Consider the following 20,126-nt stretch of genomic DNA (forward strand, 5'->3'; position numbering starts at 1 on the left):
CCGGTGCGTGCTCCGCAGGGAGCACGTACGTCTGGCTGGCGATGTCTGGGCAGGGCCTCTCTTGGAGAGAGAGGCATGGTGTCCAGCGAGGTGTGAGGCTCCTGGGGCAGCTGTGTGTGGACTGTGCGTAGAAGTGCAGTGCGCGCCTTTACCTTGGTTTGCCTGCGTGTTTATGGTTTCACTGTGTGTGTGCACACTTGTGCACACGTGTCAGTAGCACACTGCACAGTAGGGTACAGTGGGATGTTGCAGTGCAAAGACCTAAAGGCTGGGCATCAAAATATTTAAATTTTGATTCGAAAAGGCCTGGCTTCCTGGCTCTCTGATCTCAGCAGGTTAGATAACCTCTCGGAGCTTCGTATTTCCCGCCGGTCTAATGGAAAGGAAAAAAAGAAAGAATGCCAGCTCCACTTTCTGTGTAAGAATAAAAACGAAATGATGTATGTGAAAATGCCTCGTTAATTACCGCGTACTGTAAAAATGTGAGAGATTATTATCATCACAGCCCAGTGCATCAGAATGAGCAGTTGTGTGTGGCTTAAAATAATCCACCCAGTGAGCTGAGTCAAAATGTAGGTCAAAGCATAGCCTCAGAAGTTGAGAGGGGCTGATGGTAGCTACCTAATCTAACAGGCCACCACATGTGAAGGTGCCTTGAAAGCTGTGAAGAGTTACATAAATGTAAAGTGACATGATTACGTTGGAGCCTAGAAAGTACATCTTAGTCTCCCTGTTTCCCTGATTTGGAGTCATATCACTCAGAGCAGCCCTGGAGCCTCATGCGTGGCTGTTCTGGGGCAGATTTGTGGATTCGTATGTGTGCCTCTCTGTGGGCATGGACGCATTTATTGAGCACCTACTATGTGACAGTCACGCATCAAGTATTTTCAAGTGCCTTCCCTGTTTCAGGTGCATGGGTCTAGGCCCTGGGGGTGCAAGGTGAAGAAGACACAGTCCCTTACCTCAAGGGGCTGGTGGCCTGGCTAGGACAGTAGCTGGCAATGGGAGTGCTGGTCAGTGGATGCTACAGGAGAAGGACCCATGAACTTGTTCAGGGTGGGGGAGGGGAGGAGGCAATCCAGGGGAAGGGAATCCAGAAAGTAAGCTGGAAAGTTAAGGGTTTGCTGGTCCACCTGAGAGAGAGGAAGCTGGGACAGCAGGAAGGAAGGGTCTGTGCCAAGGTGCTGGGGAGGGAGGCAGCCTGCTTTGGCACCTGACGCCGTCTGTTTGCCAACAGGTGGGAGGAAGGCAGCGGAGGGAGGAGTCCACGGCTGCCAGCCAGCTCCTGAGGGGGCCTTCCTCCACACAGGCTAGGGAGCTTGAGTCTGGCTTGATCCTGCAGGCTCTGGGGAGCCCCTCAGCACGAGCTTATGCTCTGCGGGGTGACATAATCAGCTTTGCATTTGGGGAAGATCGTGGAGCCCCAGTGTGCCTGAGTATCTCACTGCAGTAGCACCAGCCAGATGTTGGGGTGTGCCTGCAGCAGTGAGTGACAGCTGCCCACGTGGGCCGGTGAGCTGGGGTGTGGGGGGGGGGCTGGAGGCGGGGGAGGTGGGAGGGATGCGCTCTTCATGAATAGGTCTGGCCAGGGCGTGCTGTGGGAGCAGAGGAGGTTAGCAATTCTTGAGTGAGTGTCACATGTCAACTTCCCATATATTACCTTATTTAATTGTAACATCTCTGGAAGGTGGCTATTATTAATATTATTATTTTATTGATTGATTTTAGAGAGAGAGAGGGGAAAGGAGAGATAGAGAGAGAAAGAGAGATATCAGTTTGTTATTCCACCTGTTTATGCATTCATTGGTGGATTCTTCTATGTGCTCTGACCTGGGATCAAACCCCTAACCTTGGTGCATCAGGACGATGCTCCAACCAACTAAGCTACCCAAGCCAGGGCTGAGGTAGATATTAGTATCCCAGTTTTGTCAGTGAGAAAGGCAAGACCCAGAGAGGTTAAATATTCTTGAGGTTATTTGTGAGTGAAGAGTAGAGCAAAACGTCCAGCCTGCCTCTGCCCTCCCATAAGCCCACCTAAGTAGAAGTTCAGCCCCCTCCTGCCACTTCCCAGTGGAAGGATTGACTAATTAGTTCCCTTACTTGACAGATGAGGAAACCAACCTGGGCTCAGATCTGTTCCTGCTAAATTTCTTACTGTTTTCCAGCTGCTCCAAGTCACTGTGGATCAGATTCTTCCCTTTCAGAGTATTAGCAACGCTTCCTAATTCAGTGCTACTTGCAGATTTGATAAGCATATTTTAAATTCCTTTGCTCAGCCTATCAGCAAAGATATTGAATGAAACGGGTCCCATGACATATGGGAGACTGAGCCCCTTGCTGCGCCTCCAAGCCACCTGCTCCCCCTTCTCAGTGTGTTGCCCCCAACTCCTCGTGTGAACACAGTTGGACCCGAATTGGAAGGGGCCGCCTCCCTTGTTGCCCTGTGGCTTGTGACTACATCGAGGAAGAACGATATGCTGGCCAAGAACAGCATGCTTTTCACAAAGCCGTGCTTCAGGGTCTGACTGGGTGCAAGTCCTAATGTAGGCTCTCGTGGAGACTTGATTTCCTCAAGCACAACCTGAGGCCCGAATGCTGGGCTGGGTGTGAAGCACCTTGCCCTGCAACAGGCTCAGTACGCGGCAGCCTGCCCCAGGGATCTCTGTCTGCACTCTCGACAGGTCAGGACCTGGGCATGAGGGCATTGTGCCCCTTTCTCCTGGGGTGTATTGCACTGAATTGAATTCAACAGGGAAAACAAACGTGCTGAGCATGTGTGACATCAGGTGAGGAATACCGCAGCAAAGCTGCAGGTGGCACACGGGTTGCCCAACCGGGGCCCCCAAAGGCCTTCTCCACCTGCTGATGCTGATGTGTCAAGTGCCTTTGTTTTGGAGAGATTTCTGCGTGGTATTCGTGGTGCACTTTTTGCTGATCAGAGGCTTTCACATCTCTGATGAGTTCAGAATAAAAGTGAGAAAATCAGCCCTGGCTGGTGTGGTTCAGTGGATTGAGTGCCAGTCTGTGAATCAAAAGGTCGCTGGTTCAATTCCCTATCAGGGCACACGCCTGGGTTGTGGGCCAGGTCCCCAGTAGGGGGCAAGCAAGAGGTGACCTCTCAATGTTTCTCTCTCACTCATCAGTGTGTGTGTCTCTCTCTCTTTCTCCATCCCTTCTCCTCTCTCTGAAAATAAATAATTAAAATATTTTTTAAAGGTAAGAAAATGAAGCCTCTGTAAGTTGTTAAACAGTGTCAGGAGGAGATTTGCTCAACCTCATGGTTGGCCAGGCTGATCCTGACCCACTTTGGCATCCCCTCTCGTCTGCTGCCCTATGCCGGCCAGTCCCATGGGTCTGGCCACTAGGAATGGCCAAAGGCTCTGTTGGGTCCGGCCTAGTGCTCTCTGGGCAGGTACAGAGGTGGGTCTCTGGCTGCTGGGGAGGATGTAAGCCCTCTCACCTGGGGGGCAGGCCCTGCTAAGTGCTGGGCTTGGTGTAGGCTCTGGGGGTCCAGTAGTACACAAAACAGATGAGGGCAAACCATTCATCTGCCCTCTTAAAACTCTGTGAAGCAGGCGGAATGGAAACCCATTTCATGGACGAGGAAACTGAGGCTCAGCGAGAATGGTCCAGTAACTACCAAACAGGCAAGCTGGACTCTGTGCACTTCGGTTTGCTATAGGCCCTGTGCCTTCCATGACTTCCCATTGCCTCCGATTATTCTGTAAGTGCTGAGTTACCCGGCCAGAAGGATCAAGACCGTGCCCACTCTGTAGCGGTGGAATCAGACCAAGAACCGCCTGAGCTTGACATTCGCTATAGTTATGTAGAGCCCATTGAAAACTGCGCAGATATTCAGTTGCATCACTGATGTTTCCTCTGAGATCCAAGCAATCTTTTCTTCAGCGGAGATATCTGTCTGTGGAGTCTCGGAAGATGGCTCAGAACCAGCAGGGCCAGCCTGTCTCGGGGCATGTTCCCTTGGGCCACCCTCAGCCCCAGCACCCTAGAGTTCTCAAGGACACCCAGAGCTCACCCCTCAGCCTGGTGCCCTCCCTTCTCCCCCACAGACAGGTACCAGGCCCCCCAGCTTCTCTTCCAGGCCATTCTCAGCTGGCCTCCTTACATTGTCTCTTCAGTCCCTCTGCAGCCCCTCCCGCCTCACTGCACAGCATAGGGACAGTGCACCCTGAAAGATTGGCCATCACCACCCTACCTTGGTCCTTGACTTCCTCGAATCTGATGACTTCGGGCTCTTGGGCTGGCATCTCTCTCCTTCCTTGTGTCCATAATACCCGGTGTCCTCTTCCTGCTCCTCTGAATGCTCTCCATCTCCTTCGTGTGTTCTGCCCTCCCTCTAACCTGACGGCAGCCTCCGCTCAGTGCTGAAGTCTGGTGCCTCTGTTCCTCTTCCCCTTGCGTCTCCCAGAACTCAGCTGTGATGCCCCGAAGTCTCCCTCCCGGGAGCGTCTGTCCCACAGATGTGCCTCGAATGCGCGGATGGTCCAGTGTCTACTGGTCCCAGTAGGTTTTTGTCTGCATGTCCCATTGTCACCTGAAAATTAATGTGGCAAACCACAAGATATTTTGAAATCACAGAAAATGAAAGTTGAGCGGTATGTCGAGGGCCATCTCGATGAAATCCTCAGGGAACCTGTGCACCCGCCTACCCTTCTCTGGGGCACCAGGACTGCTCTGAGTTGACGCCCTCCCCCAGGGTGGCCGAGAAGCCATCTTTGGTTCCAGCTGTCACAGCGGGCATGCAGAGCATGTGGTCCCCATACCGGGTCAGGGTCCCTCTCTCTGGTGCCCTTCCCCATCATTGTTTCTGCTCATGATTAGTCATGCTAGAGCTGGCTGAGTCAGAAGTGACGTGTGGGTGGTTTGTGGCCAGGCTGGGGCAGCGAGGGAGGACTTTCTAGGTTTAGTTAAAAACCCTCTGTGCCCCGGTTGAGCATGGCCCAGTCCCAGCAGGTATGTAACAAAACCAAACTACTGATCCCCCCCAGTGGATCAGGGGGATGAAGGCAAACGAAGACCTCATCCCTGAGCTGCTCCTGGGAGGGGACAGGCGTGGGTAATGCCGGCACCACACTCAGAGCCTTCAGGAGGTATTTCGTATTTGTGGGAGCTGGAGAAGCCCTCCATTTCCTATGGGGGTCCTCATTCCCAGTGCTGCATGTGCTTCCAACATGCATTTAAGATTTTATTTATTTGCTTTCAGAGAGAGGGGAAGGGAGGGAGGAAGAGAGGGAGAGAAACATCAACTGGTTGCCTCTTGCACGCCCCCTACTGGGTCCTGGCCTGCAACCCGGGATGGTGCCCTGACACGGAATTGAACCAGTGACCTTTCATTTTGCCAGAGGACACCCAACCAATTGAGCCACACTGGTCAGGGCTGCATTACTAAATGTAATATTTCTTCTCTTGTGATTTTTTAAAATAAAGGTGATCTCTTAAATATATATCTAATTTAATTTTTGTGCTGTGTAAGAAATGTTTTTCCATATAAATAAATGCATTTCCAGAAACAAATTATCTGTTGTTGCTTGTGTCATGATTCTGCAGTTCAGAAATGTGGCGACCAGGAGGGACAGCTGCCGCCCCTAAGTCCCCAAAGGGTATATTTCAATGAGGCTCTAAGGGTGGCTCAGGCTTCTCCAGGCGTGAGGGGGTGACATTCATCCCTGCCTTGAAGGACCACCATGGCACAGGCCTGGGAGCCTGGCCGTGCGGGGCAGCAGGGTGGGGTCCTGTTGTGTCCAGCCTGGCTTCACAGGCCGTGTCTATGCCCACAGGAGGGAGAGGAGCAGGAGGAGGCACGTGGCAAGGAGGAGCGGCAAGAGCCCAGCACAACTACACGGAAGGTGGGGCGGCCCGGGAGAAAGCGCAAGCACCCCCTGGTGAGTGTCTTGGCAAACCCCCAGCACACACGCACGCATGCGCGCAGTGATGCGTGCCCCTCCCAGGAGCATCTCAGGTGTCTCTCACGGATATGTGAAGACCCTCCCACGGGGTGTGGCCCCTTCCCCATTCTTTGAGCCCCTAACCACCCTCGGGCCTTTCTCTTTCTACATCAAAGGGGAGGCCCCTAGAGACCCGGGCACTTGCACTATGGGTTCAAGCAGAACAGGGACTTGAGCCAGGCCCCCGACTCCCGGCTTCCGTCTGAAAGGGCAGTGAGAGAGGTTGGCACATACCCACCGTGACTCGACAGGGCAGAACCTGCCTCTGCCTAGCCTGCCTGCACAGGCCCCTCCCTCCCCATGCACACACCCACCCTGGGCCTCAGCCCTACCTGGAGAACCTGGAGGAAGAGAACTCAGGTATGGGAATCTGAGCACAATGAGCAGTAAAGAGATGCGGGCTGATGAGTCCCTTTGAACGGAAGGACAGGTGGGCCCTGCTGAGTCCTGTACAAGTGGTACAAGTGTAGCTCACAGAAGTGCATTGCAGGCTGCTGGCCACTCGAAGCCCCAGGCTCCTGGGTGCCATTGCTCTCAGTGGGGGGCGGGGAAACTCTGGTGTTGCCCAAGCTGAGGAGTGCTCTGGAGAGCAAGGCCTGCGGGCTGTGGGAGCCGGCCTGATGCCTTAAACTCCGAGGCGGAGCAATAATGATTTGCCAGCACGAAAGACAGCTGGTTCCTTTCTTTTAGCCCCTTCCAGCTGAGAATGGGAAACTTGAAGCATGAAGGTAAGGAGGAGCCAGGAGCTCCGGATTTGTAACTCTGCCCTTCAAGGAAATGTTCTCAGCAAGGCAGGATTTTCTCCCTTGGGTAGAGTGGGGGGGGGGGGGGGTCAGAAGTGAAAGGAGGCAGCCGTGGAGGGGAGGGCTGCAACAGCTGGACCCGAGGGGGTGTGCTCAGTCCTGCAGTGGGGTACTAAAGGGCCCCACTCCTCACCCTGCTGGAACATTTGGAGGGGAAGGGAGTGGGGGTGGGGCAGAAGTGAAGTCATGTAACTGGTAATTTTAGACATTTTAATATTAAAGCAAACATGGATATTTTATGGCCTAGAATGAAAAATTCACATGAAGTTGAAAGATAAAAGAGGGGACTTTAAAGGAATGTCTAGCTTGCAACAGACTCCAGGCTGCACCCCCAGACTCCCAAGGTGCCCCTCTATCTTCCTCCCCCATAGGGAACCTAGTGGGAGACAGTGGGGGGCCAGGCTGGGGTGGGCGGGAAGCCAGGCTGGGTCAGAGAACACCGGCAGTTCCTCCTCTGCACGTGCGCCGGGGACCCACTGCCTGCTCTGGGTGCTGGGGGCCAGTCCCCACTTACAGCAGAGAAAGGCTTGCAGCCCTTTGAATCCACGGGACGGCACGTCACTGAGAGTTGGGGTGAAGGCCCTGGAGCAGAGGGTGCCTGTTGATCAGGGCGGGTGTGCAGAAATGGGCCCGGAGGTGTGCAGGTGAGGGGAGAGGGGGACTGGAGAGTGGGTGAGCCTGGGACGGGGCCCAGTGTGGGAGGAAAAGCTTCATCTTTGGAGCCCTGCAGACCTGGGTTTCAATCCGGGCTCCACCACTGACCACCTGTTTCACCTTGAACCTTGGGTTCCCCTTCTAAAAACTAGAGATGACACGGATGCATTCCTTCTAGACCCCTGGGAGAATTGAATGGGTTCCATCACCAAAGAGCTAGCACCCGCCCTGGCGGGGCCAAACCTCTCCTCCTGACCGTTCTTCTTTAGGAGGCCACAGCAACCTCAGTTGGACAGGAGGAACAGTACTGAGTTTACTGCTTCGAAGCTGTGTGATCTTCAGCAAGTCACTCAGCCTTTCTGAATTTCCACATATTGGTAGCGCCTGTCCTGTGTGCTCCAGTGGTGTTGTGCAGACAGCAAAGTGGAGTCCAAATGTTCGGGCCTGGCTGCAGCATACCTGCCCTGCTGCAGGGGCTGGCGGGGCCAGTGCTTTGGGCGGGAACCTAGCTCGGGCTTCTCACTAGCCCTAGCGGGAGGCTGTGCACAGTCACAGTCTGGATGTGGTCCAGGCCACGTCCTAGGCCCCAGGATGGGAGAGAGAGCGTGGGGAAGGCAAGGTTGGCTGGGGAGACAGAGAGCCAGGGCAGCTGTTGTGAAAGGACCCCCTGTACACTGGGGGAGCAGAGAAAGACTGAGAAAACGGCCAGCAGACCCCTTCCCGGACAGTGGGCCCTGGGGGTGAGGGTTTGGGCAGGGGAGGAAATGTGTGCTGTGGCTAGAGGTCAGTCAACCCATGGTCCCCTGGCCCACAGGCCATCTGGTTCACTTGTGCGGCAGGTGTTTGCCCCAGCACCGCCCTGCCCCCCAGCAGAGGAGCACAGCAGGGAGGGTTTCTTGGGGACCTGGTGCAGCTGTGGCCCTGAGAACGATCCGCCAGGGAGCTTTCCAGCAGCTGAGTGAGTGTGTGTCATCCAGCTAAGCCTGCGAAGGGGCGGGAGCTTGGCTCATTTCCCAACAGGTGGAATGGAGGGGGCAGTGCTGGGAAGGGAGAGAGGAAAACCTGGCTGTGGGCTGGGCCTTCACTTGTGCAGAGGCTGCAGGAGATACTCACACGGGCGCCTTCGCCATCGCCCCCAGCCCCAGGGTCAGGGAACCTTTAGTCCCTCCTCCTTTTGCCCCCAAGGCCTACCTGTCTCCAGGTGCCTCCCACTCATTCCTGCTCCTGACATCTGGTTGCACCCTCACGCAAACCTCACCCAGACCCCACCCGCCAGCCCTTTCTCCCTCAGGGACAAATACTTTATCCCTACTGAGCACCTACCAGGATGGGGCAGGCCACACAGATCAATAAGGCTTAGCTTTCAACCCAGTGAGTTTGAAAGGAGACCACACATAACCATACTGAATACAGTAGTCTGTGGCACATCTCTGCCCAAGACTCACTCTCCAGAGATTCTATTCCCACGGAACAGGCTCTGGAATACTCCATCTGGCTCCTCACCACGGGCTCCCTCCTGCCCCTGTGCTGCTTGCTGCTCAGTGTCCACTTCTCACCACAGAAACATAGAAACCCCCTCCCCTTGCTGCTCCCTGAACACACCCAGCTCAGCCATTGTGACCCATGCTGGCTCTCCTTTTGGAACTGTTTGTAAAATTAATCCAAACAAACACTAAAAAATAAAAGACTGGCGATAAGCCCCCGACTGTTGGCTTGGGTGGCAGCGGCCCTCAGACACAGGCCTGTAGACTGCCGCCTGCCTGCAGAGAATTCGAGAAAAAGTGCTTAGAAACTTGTACGTGTTTTACTGTTGCCACGTCCAAGTGAGTGATTTTGCATTTCACAAAAGGATCGTTTTTTCCATGGATGGGGAATTAACAAAAACAAAAGCAAACACCTGGCCTTTCACCCTAGAGAGCTGGAAAAGCAGGCTGAAAGAGCCTGTCTCTTCCATAAGATTTTTGTTTTGAAGGTTTTATTTATTTATTTTAGAGAGAGGAGAAGGGAGGAAGAAAGAGAGGGAGAGAAACATCAATGTGTAGTTGCCTCTCACGTGGCTCCCACTGGGGACCTGGCCTGCAACCCAGGCATGTGCCCTGATTGGGACTCGAACTGGCGACCCTTTGGTTTGCCTCCTGCGCTCAATCCACGGAGCCACAGCAGCCAGGGCTCTTCCACGAGATTTGATGTTTAGTGCCCCCCCCAACACTGTGGTTGTGGAGCTGAGCCATAGTGTGCCGCATACCCACCTCACAGCAGACAGAGCCCGTGAATAAACGCTCGGGGCTGTGCAGCCTTTATTGCCTGCAGAGGCCATCACAGCGTGACTTCTTGAGACACCGACAACAAACCTGTGGGGGGGCGGCGGGGGGCGCTGTTGTTACCCTCCTCCCTCTCAGATGAAGAGACTGAGGTGCCCAGAGGGTGACTCCACCCCGCCCCTCGGCAGAACCCACAGTACTCATCTCTCCTGGGTATCCAGATTTTCATTGTTAATATAAAAACACAGGGCTGTTTGAGAAAGGGTGTAAGCTGGTCAAAAAGGGTACAGAGAACATGTAACTGAGGCGGGTGATTGACCCAAATACCAGAGAGCCCGTGGGGGAAGTGGGTGAGACTGTGGCAGCCTGAGGGGTGAGAGGTGGGCCCGTTAAAACCGGGCAGTGGCTTGGTCTGCAGCACTGGTCTCAGAGCCAAGATGCTTGAGATCAGAACCGGCAACAGGAAACAGGAAGCCACTGCAGGGCTGGGCGGGGCTTAGGAAGGGAGCTGGCACCTGGACTCTGGGCCTGCGGGCTGGCCAGTGCCTGTGGTAGGGAGGAGGGGACAGCGGCATGCCAGGCTGGTCTCTGTCCCCCTGAGCGTGAGCCTGCGTGTGGGCGTGAGTGTCGGGGTGGGCGGAAGAGTCATCTTTCTGCTCACCAGCTCCGCAGGAAGTTGCTGAGTTAGAAGTGAGGGTGTCCAAACTTGGTTCCTGCCTGGTCACAAGCCCAGACAAGCCCCGCGAGTGCCTTTGTCCTTCATGCTGGTTACAGCTGGGGTACTTACTAGGAGGGACAGTTTCTGCCCTTGCCCACCAAATCCTAGGGGGCGACCAGCCCTTTGAGGCTCCATGCCCTATTTACTAGCTGAAGTATTTACTCATTGAAGATTTATACCCACCAACTTCCTCCAGGGTTAATTTTGCTCAGTGGGAGCACTCTGAGGTCACCTCTTGCTAAGAATAACCCAGAAAGGGAGGGAGGGGAAGGAGGGGGCTGGGAGCAGGCGCCAAGCTCAGCCAGACCGGCCCAAAGCCAGTAGTCGCTCCACGTTGAAGCAGAGCCTCCAACGCAACGCCTGAGTGAGTGAGTTCCAGAGGGCGAAACCGCCCACTTCAGAGCCAGAGACTGGGGTACACACTGTGGGAGGTGAGGGAACCACTCCTCTGGGGCCGAATCCAGCTGGGCACAGTTTAACTCAGCTGTTGGGAGGCTGCAGCCCTGGCTCATTCTCCACCCTGGTCTGACCTTTCGGGTGGTCTCCTAGCGACGGCAGATCTCAGCTCCCCTCTTGGTGTCCAGGCCAGAGCGGTTCCCTTGCTCACCCCTGGAACCTGCCTTGGTGACCTGTGCCCTCTTGTTCTGATGCACAAAACTTCCTGAATAAGGGCGCTGGCTTCGGCAGCACACGCAGACGGATAAACATGGACCGGTTCAGAGGAGATTAGCGTGGCCCCTGCGCAAGGGTGACACACAAATTGACGAGGTGTCTCATACTTTGCGCAGCGCCCAGTGGGCGTCCTCACGCCCTTTGGTTATCTTGGAAGAAACATGAGTCAAAGCCCAATGCGTGGCACTTGGTAGCAAAATCGTGACTTTTCACTGTAAAGATGTTTGTGGAAGGCAGTCTGTGAAATGAAAACGAAGCTGAGTTATACCTGGAGTATTTGTGCTAATATGTTAACTTGCATTTCCTCTGTAAACCTTAAAAAAAAAAAAAAAAAAGAGGGAGAGAGATAAAAAAAACTTCCTGAAAGAGCATCTCCCGTTCCTGGGCCCCAGCCCTTGGCCTCCCTACGAGCCTGCATCCCTGGTTCATCAGCGTGTTTGGGACGGTGCAGAGAAAGCGGGGCTGCCCTGTTGTGTCTCAGGAGGTTAGAGACTTTTCCTGTGATGGCCCTGCAGACCCATCTGCCCCTTCCCCAACCCGGTCCGTCAGATCAGCACCGACTAATGACATCCAGTACGGAAAAGCCAGACCATGGGCTCTGTGTTAAGCATGAAGATGTGTTGGGGGCGAAGCTGGGCTTGGGCCTTAGCAGGGAGGTAACATTTGGAAGTCAAAGGGGGAAAGTGGGAGACTCTCCTATTTCAGGACTTTTCCTGAGTGAAGAGCACGTGGGCGCCACAGGTCATGGGGAGGCCTGAAGGCTGCGTGGAAGGACTAGGGTTTCACAGGAGAACAATGGTTTCTGTCCTGGTCAGAGAGGTGGTTTTCAGGCAGCCTGTGTGGGTTACACGTGATCCTCTCAAAAACGTGTTCCTCCGGAAGGTTTCTGAGGGACTGGCAGGCGTGGAATGACAGGAGTCATGTCTGGGAAGCTGTCTCTGGCGTCCCAGAGCCTGCCGGGCCGCGCACAAAAGAATGCAGGGAGCTAGGAGGCCGCTGTGGCCGCCGGAGGAGGGAGAGGAAGGGGCGAGAACAGATGTTTCCAGACCTCAGGCCTAGCGTCAGTGCTATTGTCAGAGACCGAGACTTCTGGAAGAGAGCAGATTTGTCAGGGCCCTTTTGGAGGCCCCTCCAGTCTTATTGGGGGAGCATCTTGGTTTTGTGTTTCTGCAAGTCCCTCCCTGGCCCCCTCCCCAGAGTCACACATTCCAGGGCCGCCTCCAGCAAAAATCCGGCAACCCCTCAGGTCCCAGCCGCCTCGGCTGCGGGAGCCACAGCTGCACCTGCGCCCCTCCTGTGGTGGCAGGTACTCGCCGGCACATGCGTCAGGGCAGGGTTGTTGACACTGGTTTCCTTTCATCATCCTCGCCTCGGGAATTTTGTGTTTCAGTTCTGCCCCCTCCAGAAAGATACAACCACGCCGGAAAAAGCTCCAGAGAAGGGTAGCCGAGTTGATGGACGGGCGGCCAGGCTGCCAAGTGAGGACAGGCTGAGATGACGACTGCCAGGCGTGGGGAGATGGAGCCGGAGGCTGAGAGGGGATGTGCTGAAGGCTGCGAAGTCCTGTCGCAGGGCGGGGCAGGATGAGCACGCCCCGGCTTGAGGTGGGGGTGGGGAGGTGCCCACTAGAAACTTTGGAAAGGTGCGGCGTGCAGCACAGAAAAGAAAGCTCCGTTTGCCATGGCGCGTTCTCTTCTTACCAAACATGTCACCCTAGGCGTGGATGGTAGAGGTTGAAAATAGAGAACTTCAAAAGAGATTTGCCTAAATACGTGGATCTCCTATACATAATGGCTTTTGTAAGGAAGCCTTCAAGCTCCCTCCGAAACGCTTTGAGGTTGACTTCAAAGAGCAGAGCCAAGCCCTCTTCCAGGCAGACAGGTGTCCCTGCTGGAAGCAGTGCCCAGAGTGGGCCTGCCACGTGCTAGGTGTGTTTGTTCCTGCATCCGCCTGCGGGGGCGCAGACTGAGTGACCTCTAGGACTTCGCTGAGGCTTGAAGTTCTCAACTTGACACACACACAGACACACACAGACACACACGGACACACACACACACACACACACATATGCATGTGAAGAGATCCTCAGTGGCGGGTGGGTTCCTAGGCTGGGGCCAAACTTTCCAGGGTTGGCCCTCTATGGTCTCCGGTCCTGCTGTCCATTGACCCCACTGTTGACCCTTTTAGCCGCCTCACTGGGAGAAGGAAAATGGAGGGGTCGGGCTCCTAGTTCCAAAGTGATGGAGCCTGGCTCCAGTCACCCCAGGGAGGCTAAGCAGGGAGGCGTTTGGGACCTCCCTTGGGAGTAAGTGTGGGGTGGACCTCTCTGGCTCTCCTCATCTCAGGGCCACTTCCAGCCAATCAGATCAGAGGGCTGCCAGGGAAGGGGCTGCAGGAAGGCCTGGGGCAGAGGAGAGGGGGAGCTAGGGCCCAGTGCCAACACTTGGGAGGCAGGGCTGCCCTGCTCAATGGGACCGTCCGGCCGTTTCCTGAAACTGGAGTCAATCTGGGAGAACCGGGGGCTTTTTGAGGGGCCGATGGGCCTGCAGGAGCAGAGGCAGTGGGATGAGCCGTGGGTGTGAGTGGATGGCGACTGCTTTGTGGTTGTGTTGACATCGCTCTGTGGCATCCCAGTCTTGCAGAGCAGGGGGTGGGCATCTGTGAGCAGTGGTGCACAGCCTTGCGTGTGTGTCTGTGTGTGTCTGTGTGTCTTTAATCAAGAGGCCAATGCTGGCCTGATGCCAGGGTCCTGGCTGGCACAGAGTGAGCACTGCTGAGGGCCTTAAAGGCACAATGGCAGTAATGTAGGGAAGGTCAGGGAGGGTAAGCTGAGGCTAAGGATGGGCTGGTGAAGGGCCAGCCCTGCATCTGCTGGCCTGTGGGCCTTTCTCCCCTAGAGCTTCTGGGGATTTGGGGGGGAAAGCCCTTCTCAGCCACAGCCTCCGTCACCAGAGTGGAGGGTGAGTCAGAGCCAACCCAGGGCCTCAGCTTCTACATCCAGGGGCTCCAGGCCTCCCCTTCCACACCTGGGCCCAGGTGAGCCTCACAGTGCCCCGTGAATGGGCTCCTGTGCCCACAGATGCCGGGCATTGTTTCCCTTACCTCTTACTTGCCAGGCTTTAATTTTTTTTGTTATATGTAAATATTATAACTATAGTAAAAGGCCCCTACTTGTCTGTTTGGAGCCTTGAACTCTGCCCACCTTGGGAGACAAGGCTTTACCCTTGAGGGAGGGGCAGGAGTACTGGGGTTCAGACCAGACTTCCAGCAAAGGCGGGAGTTGGGGAGGCTGGGGAATTGGCTTTGGCCTGGACCGGTCCACTGCAGAAAGCCCCTGCTTGCTCTGCCTGGCTTTGCTGCTGGCTTTTCCTTGCAGCTGGCTGCTGCCAGGGAAACAGCCTGCAGCCTTTCCCGGCCCTGCTTAGGCCCATCAAAGCCTCCTTTCCTCTGTGGGACCCTTGGGATTTGAGGTCGGGCTTTTCCAGAGACTCAACCTGGAGCAGGAGACGGCTTTCAAATGCCTCTTCTGTGCCTGGGTCACTCTGGCAGCTTTACCACTTAGAAGGTGTGTGACCTGAGGTGACCCTTGGGGCCTCTGTCCTCAGCGAAGTGAGGGTGATACTACCCGTCAGATTAATTGTGATCATTAACTGTATCCATCCATACGCATATTGATGCTGGGGCCTGTGCTTGGTGCTGGGAGCTGTGGGTAGACGGCTGGAAAGGAGAGAAATGAAAAGATAAATGAGACAGAGCTCACAGTGGAGGAGAGACGCAGTAAACAAATAATTAAGTACAGTGTGAGGGGTGCCGTAATGAGATGGGGTGTGTGAGTGCTCTGTAAACAAACCAGGTGGCAGAGGCCTGCGGTGGGCTGGCCCAGGGTCAGCGGGAGCATGGAGGGGCCTTTGCCCTGGCTCCTGGGGCCAAGCTGGGGATTTGGGAGCTGGGCGCAGGGGTGAGGTGGTGGCCTCAGAAAACCAGGGCCTGGCCCAGAGCTCTCCCAGACTGGTGTGTGTGTGAGAGACAAGACAGCTGGACGTCAAAATGTTCCTTAGAAGAGGGGTCCCCAACCCCCCAGGCTGCAGATGGAGCTCCTGACCCCACCCTTGGCCCGGCCCCATCCCCACGTTCTCTGAAAAACCTGTGCCTGGTGCCAAAAAAGTTGGGGGCCAGGGCCTTGGAAGACAGAAAGTCGAATGGCGGTTGCCAGGGACTGGAGGCAGGGCCGTGGGGGGTTAATAGGCACAAAGTTTCCATTTGGGAAGATGGAAAAGTTCTGGAGACGGACGGTGGTGACGGGAGGAGACCCACGATGTGAGAGAACTTAATGCCACTGCATTGGACATGGGAAAATGGTTAAAATCATAGGTTTTAGGTTATGTGGGTTTTATCACAATACTTTAAAAAGTTCTCTAAAAAATTGGTCCTTCGAAAAAAGGCAGTCCCCGGCTGGTGCCCTGCCCTCCGCCAGGGTTTCTCTGTGGTCCTTTCTGACGCCAGCCTGCGGGGCTGTGTTCACATTTGGACGCTGAGGGTGCTGTCCTGCGTCTTGTGGGGCGCTGAGTGGCACCCCGGCCCCTGAGCATGATCAGCCAGCAAGCCGCCCCTCCCCCACGTGTCTGAGATGTTTGTGGTGGTCTCCACCGTCTTCGCCCACTTGGCATAAGCTGCTCACAGGGAGTGTGTGGGAGGCAGCCACGGAGGCCTGTCTTTGCCTGTAGGAGGCGGTTGTCCCAGGGTGGAGGGGTCTTGCTGGGAAGGAAGGTAAAAATTGACAAATTCTGAGGGCCCCCAGGAAGTGGTGGGCAGGGTTTGAAGGTCCAGAATGAGGCACAGTGGGCATGGGTAGGTGTGCAGCGGGTGACACCACGGAGCGTTCCGCACAGCTGTTGCACCCACCCAGGGGGCGAGGGAGGGTGCCCCCTGCTGCCGTTCTGGTTCTGCCGCCTCCCCTGCCCCTCCCCTGCCCCCCAGCCCCATAGGGGCGAAGCAGAGGAAAATGAAGCTGTCGCCTACAGCTGCTGGTGCTGCCTTCTAAAGGGGCCAGGGGCTCCGCCCCACGGGAAAAAATGAGTGTGTCAGGGTGTGCTGGGTCTCCTTTCAAGGTGACAACAAAAAGAAAAGCAAACAAAACCGAAATCTCTAGCAGTTCGATCTGATGTGCAACAAAGGTGAAACTCTTAGTGTGTGTGAGCGGGCTGCTCTTCTAACCTAGTCCTCAGCAGTCAGGAAGCAATTACGAATCCTGAACATGGGCCAGGTGCCCGGCTCTAGGCAAAGCCTAACCAGACAAAGTTCCTGCCTCCCAGAGGCACAAGCTCATGGCCACAGGGGAGAGGGCAGGTGAGGAGGCCTGGCCTGGCCCGGCCTGGCTGGGATAGCCTCTCCCATAGACTTCCCCATGTGGGTTATTGACACGAAATGCCCCTTTTGGAGAGTGCCCAGCTTCTCCCCAGAGATTTGACGGGTCGCTTTAGTCGACTTGCCCGTGGACCTACTCTGTCTCAGTGGCCTGCCCAGTTACCCTGGCACCCAAAGAGGGCCAGCGAGGGGCGCAGGGTGTGGGTTCTGGGTGGGTGAGCTAGAGCAAGGGGTCCATGGCAAGAGTCAGTAGCTCCCCCTAATTTCAGGGCTTTGGTTGGTGCAGGCTCACTGGGGTGGGAGAGGACAGGATGGCAAGGGAGCGTGGGAAGAAAGGAGGAGGAGGAGTTGCCCCTGGGGCTGGAGCTGGGCAGGGTACTCCCCAGCTTCCCCATCTGCCCACCTCACAGAGGGTGGTGCCTCACGTGGGGGTCCTGCAGGGCTGTCTGGGAGGGGAGCTTGACCTGTGTGGGCCATGACCTGGGGTTTGCTGGGCACCCGAGCAGGCACTCCTGGCTGTCTCTGCTCTGGAGCCGGCAGTCAACAGGAAGCAAGTCCAGGATGAGAGAAGGCTGTGTGGTCCTAGGCAGGAAGTGGATGACAGCATAGTTGTCTTGAGCAGCTCTGTGAGGCCCGGAGCCTGCCCCAGCTTGAGGTGTCGGTGGGGCAGCAGGTGGCTCAAGGACAGAACACCGGCATGACGAGGAACGAGCTCAGCCAGAGTGGGCCAGTGGGAACCCCACCCCTGCCTCCCCCGGAGTGCCATGTCTGGGCTCCGGGGTGGCTGTGGGGCCTGGCGAGCTGCACTCCACAGGCTGCCTGGGCCAACGGACTTTCTCACACACAAGACAAAGTCTTGCGGATGAGGGGGTTTACACCAGGGAAGGGCCCTCTGGGCCAGGGAGCCCTGTGGGTTTGAGCAGGGAGGTGGGAAAGATAGTCTGCATCCTGGGCAGAGGGCGTGGGTCCCGCTAAGTGGGGATGGCAGCTGAGGAGAGAGACGGGTCCTTCTTGCTGCACTCGTATTCCCGTGTTTGACCTTCTGGCTCTGCTGGCTTTGGCCCTCAGTGCCCACGTCTCGTGGAGGAATTCTCGCTTCCGCTTCAGTCGGAGGCCTCTCCTTCCTCTTGCTGCAGCCAGCCCTGTGCCCCACATTTGCAGCTTTCCACGGTGGGGCTCTCTTCCTGGAAGCAGACCTGCCCCGGGCTGCCCCCCCACGGCCAGGAGGACGGCTTGGCCGGGGTCCTGGAGTTCCCTCTGCCCACGCTCATGCTGCTCCACGTGACTGCTACCTCGTCCAAGAAAGACTCCAGATTGGTTCTGGTTTTTCTTTTTACTTCCCCCCCAAGGTGCTTGTCCCTATTTGCCACCTCTGGGGCCTTGTCATCAGACAGTAGCAGGCTCAGAGTTGAGGTCGTAGACCCCTAGAGCAGAAGCCACCTTTCAGAGTGCACTTGAGTAGCACCACTCTCTCAAGGGGATTTGGCCGTTTCTACTCATTAGGTGGGCAGGCCCACCCCCCACCACTGCACTTCTGGGGCTCTGGCCTACAGAGACCTGCAGGCGCACAGAGCTCTAAGTGCGCTCCCCCACTGCAGCCAAAAAGCAAATCGGCCCAAAGGCCCGCCAGTAGGGACCTGGATGACTAATCTGTGGGGCATCCACTCCAGGGAGGGTTGGGCAGCTGTGACAGAGAGCGACACAGACCCGTGTGCACAGGGTGATGGGTGAGAGGAACTTTGCTCTCTGAGCAGCAACATGAAGGACAGTTACGATTACTCTTGATGTGATTCTTGTAGCAAGTTCAGTTCTTAGACTCTCAGGGACAAAGCAATGCGCGTCCTTTTGGAGGGGGGACCTGGGACCACGTGGTAGGGAGGGTGTGCGATACAGACTGCAGCTGGGGTCTTGGCTGTCCTGGGGTCTGAGCACCTGGGAGAACCCATGGGGGCCAAAGCTGAGGGAAAGACTGGTACTAGGCTTTGGGGCCCAGAGGAACACTTTTTGTTTTTTTGCGGGGGTGCCCTTTGACCCTCCTGCTCCGGTGTCTCTTCCAGCTCTTCACTGAATTTAGGCCTTGAGAGACACAGAGGAAAGCTGGGAGGCTCTGGCCCAGAAGGCAGATTGAAACTTTTGGAGGAGGGGTCCTGATTAGAAGTGGGGATATTGTGGGGAGCATTTGTTTTTAAGGGGGGCTGTAGAAGGCTAGAGAGCACTGTCAGCTCAGTGAGTATAGGTGTGGGGGTGCAGCTTGGGCCATGGAGCCAGGCTGGCAAATCTGGCTGTATTCTTCCCCTGTTTAAGCAGGAGTCTATGAGCCCCTTGTCTTCAGGTGGCCAGGCCCATGAACCCCTTGAAACTGGGCAAAATTGTGTGTATATGAACATCATGCAAAGTCGCACGGGCATTCATGTGAGCGGAATTGTCTGGACAGTGTGCAGCTTTCCCCAGAATTTGAGAGGTCAGTGATCCAAACATGGCTGGGACACTGGCCTGACCCTCTCCTGTGTTGTTTCTCCTTCCCTCCAGGTGGAGAGCAGTGACACGCCGAAGGACCCTGCGGTGACCTCCAAGTCCCCGTCCATGGCCCAGGACTCTGGCCCATCAGAGCTGTTACCCAATGGGGACTTGGAGAAGCGGGGTGAGCCCCAGCCAGAAGAGGGCAGCCCCGCTGGGGGTCAGAAGGGCGGGGCCCCAGCAGAGGGAGAGGGCACAGCCGAGACCCCGCCTGAAGCCTCCAGAGCCGTGGAGAATGGCTGCTGCACCCCCAAGGACAGCCGTGGAGCCTCGGCTGATGAGGGTGAGTCCCCAGCTCAAGGGGCAGTCTCTGCAGGGCTCCCCTGAGGGTTGGAGACTTGGCGCCTCACTGGTCCCTGGAGGCGTGGGCTGGGCCCGGGAGCTGAAGCGCTCTCCTCACCCAGGCTGTGCCCAGGAGGCTGCTGGCCGAGTATAGCCTGCACACAGGTTTTTTGGGGCCCATGTAGTATTTTAAGCATTTAAACATATTAATTGTCAATATTTAAAAATCAAGACATTGGTCATAAAAATCTGGAGTTTTTGCTTCTCATGGGAGGGAAAAGGTAGATTTGGCGACAGCGTGGGTTTGCAGAATGCCGACGGCTGCTAGACGGGGGTGAGCTGTCTCCGTCCCCGACCCCCCCCCCACCAGGCTGGTTGTGCACTTGTTTCCCTCAGCCCCTCCCTGGCCTGCTCACTCTCCCGTAAGACCTGTGGCTTTCAGGGATTGCTGTGTTGGTAGCCCCTGGCCTGGGTGACCTGGGGGTAGCAGGTACCCTCGTGGGCATTAAAAGCCCAGTGAGCCTCCCCCAGCCCGGTTGTCCCAAGCCCACCGCAGTTTGCATGACTGGACTAAACTGCAGCTGGGACAGACTGGGGTGGGGGAGGGGCGGCGGCCAGTGTGTTGCCCAGCCTCAGCCTCTTCTTCCTCCATTCCTCCAGGGACTTCTTGGCCTAGCCCTGGAGTCCTGGAAAGTTGCCCACTATTCCCTTTCAGGTTAAGCCAGCGATTTCAGGGCCAACCAAGCTGTAAACATGTTAGTAATGAGCACGACTAGCATTTGTACAGGGCTTCACAGTTTACCCGGCGCCTTCTCACACATTATCACATGTGCTGCTCCCGGGCCCTGCCAGGTTGCTTTGCATATGTGCGCTTTAATTCCAGAAAGTC

General features: G+C 56.0%; 1 protein-coding gene and 1 non-coding gene across 7 annotated transcripts in view; both read left to right on the forward strand.

Moving 5' to 3' along the window:
- Window positions 1-20,126, forward strand: part of DNMT3A (DNA methyltransferase 3 alpha) — a 96,009-nt gene that overhangs the window by 32,258 nt on the left and 43,625 nt on the right. For all 6 annotated transcript variants that reach the window (XM_037066797.1, XM_037066795.1, XM_037066796.1 and 3 more), the window contains 2 exons: window positions 5,799-5,903; window positions 18,968-19,238. In XM_037066797.1, the coding sequence (XP_036922692.1) occupies window positions 5,799-5,903; window positions 18,968-19,238 (376 nt within the window). The remainder of the gene's footprint in view (window positions 1-5,798; window positions 5,904-18,967; window positions 19,239-20,126) is intronic.
- Window positions 11,082-11,185, forward strand: LOC119001499 (U6 spliceosomal RNA). The gene has a single exon (XR_005069587.1). It is a non-coding gene; the product is annotated as a U6 spliceosomal RNA (small nuclear RNA).

Source organism: Sturnira hondurensis, unplaced genomic scaffold (genome assembly GCF_014824575.4).
Source record: "Sturnira hondurensis isolate 20B ecotype Veracruz unplaced genomic scaffold, ASM1482457v3 Scaffold0016663, whole genome shotgun sequence".
NCBI classification, from domain to species: domain Eukaryota; kingdom Metazoa; phylum Chordata; class Mammalia; order Chiroptera; family Phyllostomidae; genus Sturnira; species Sturnira hondurensis.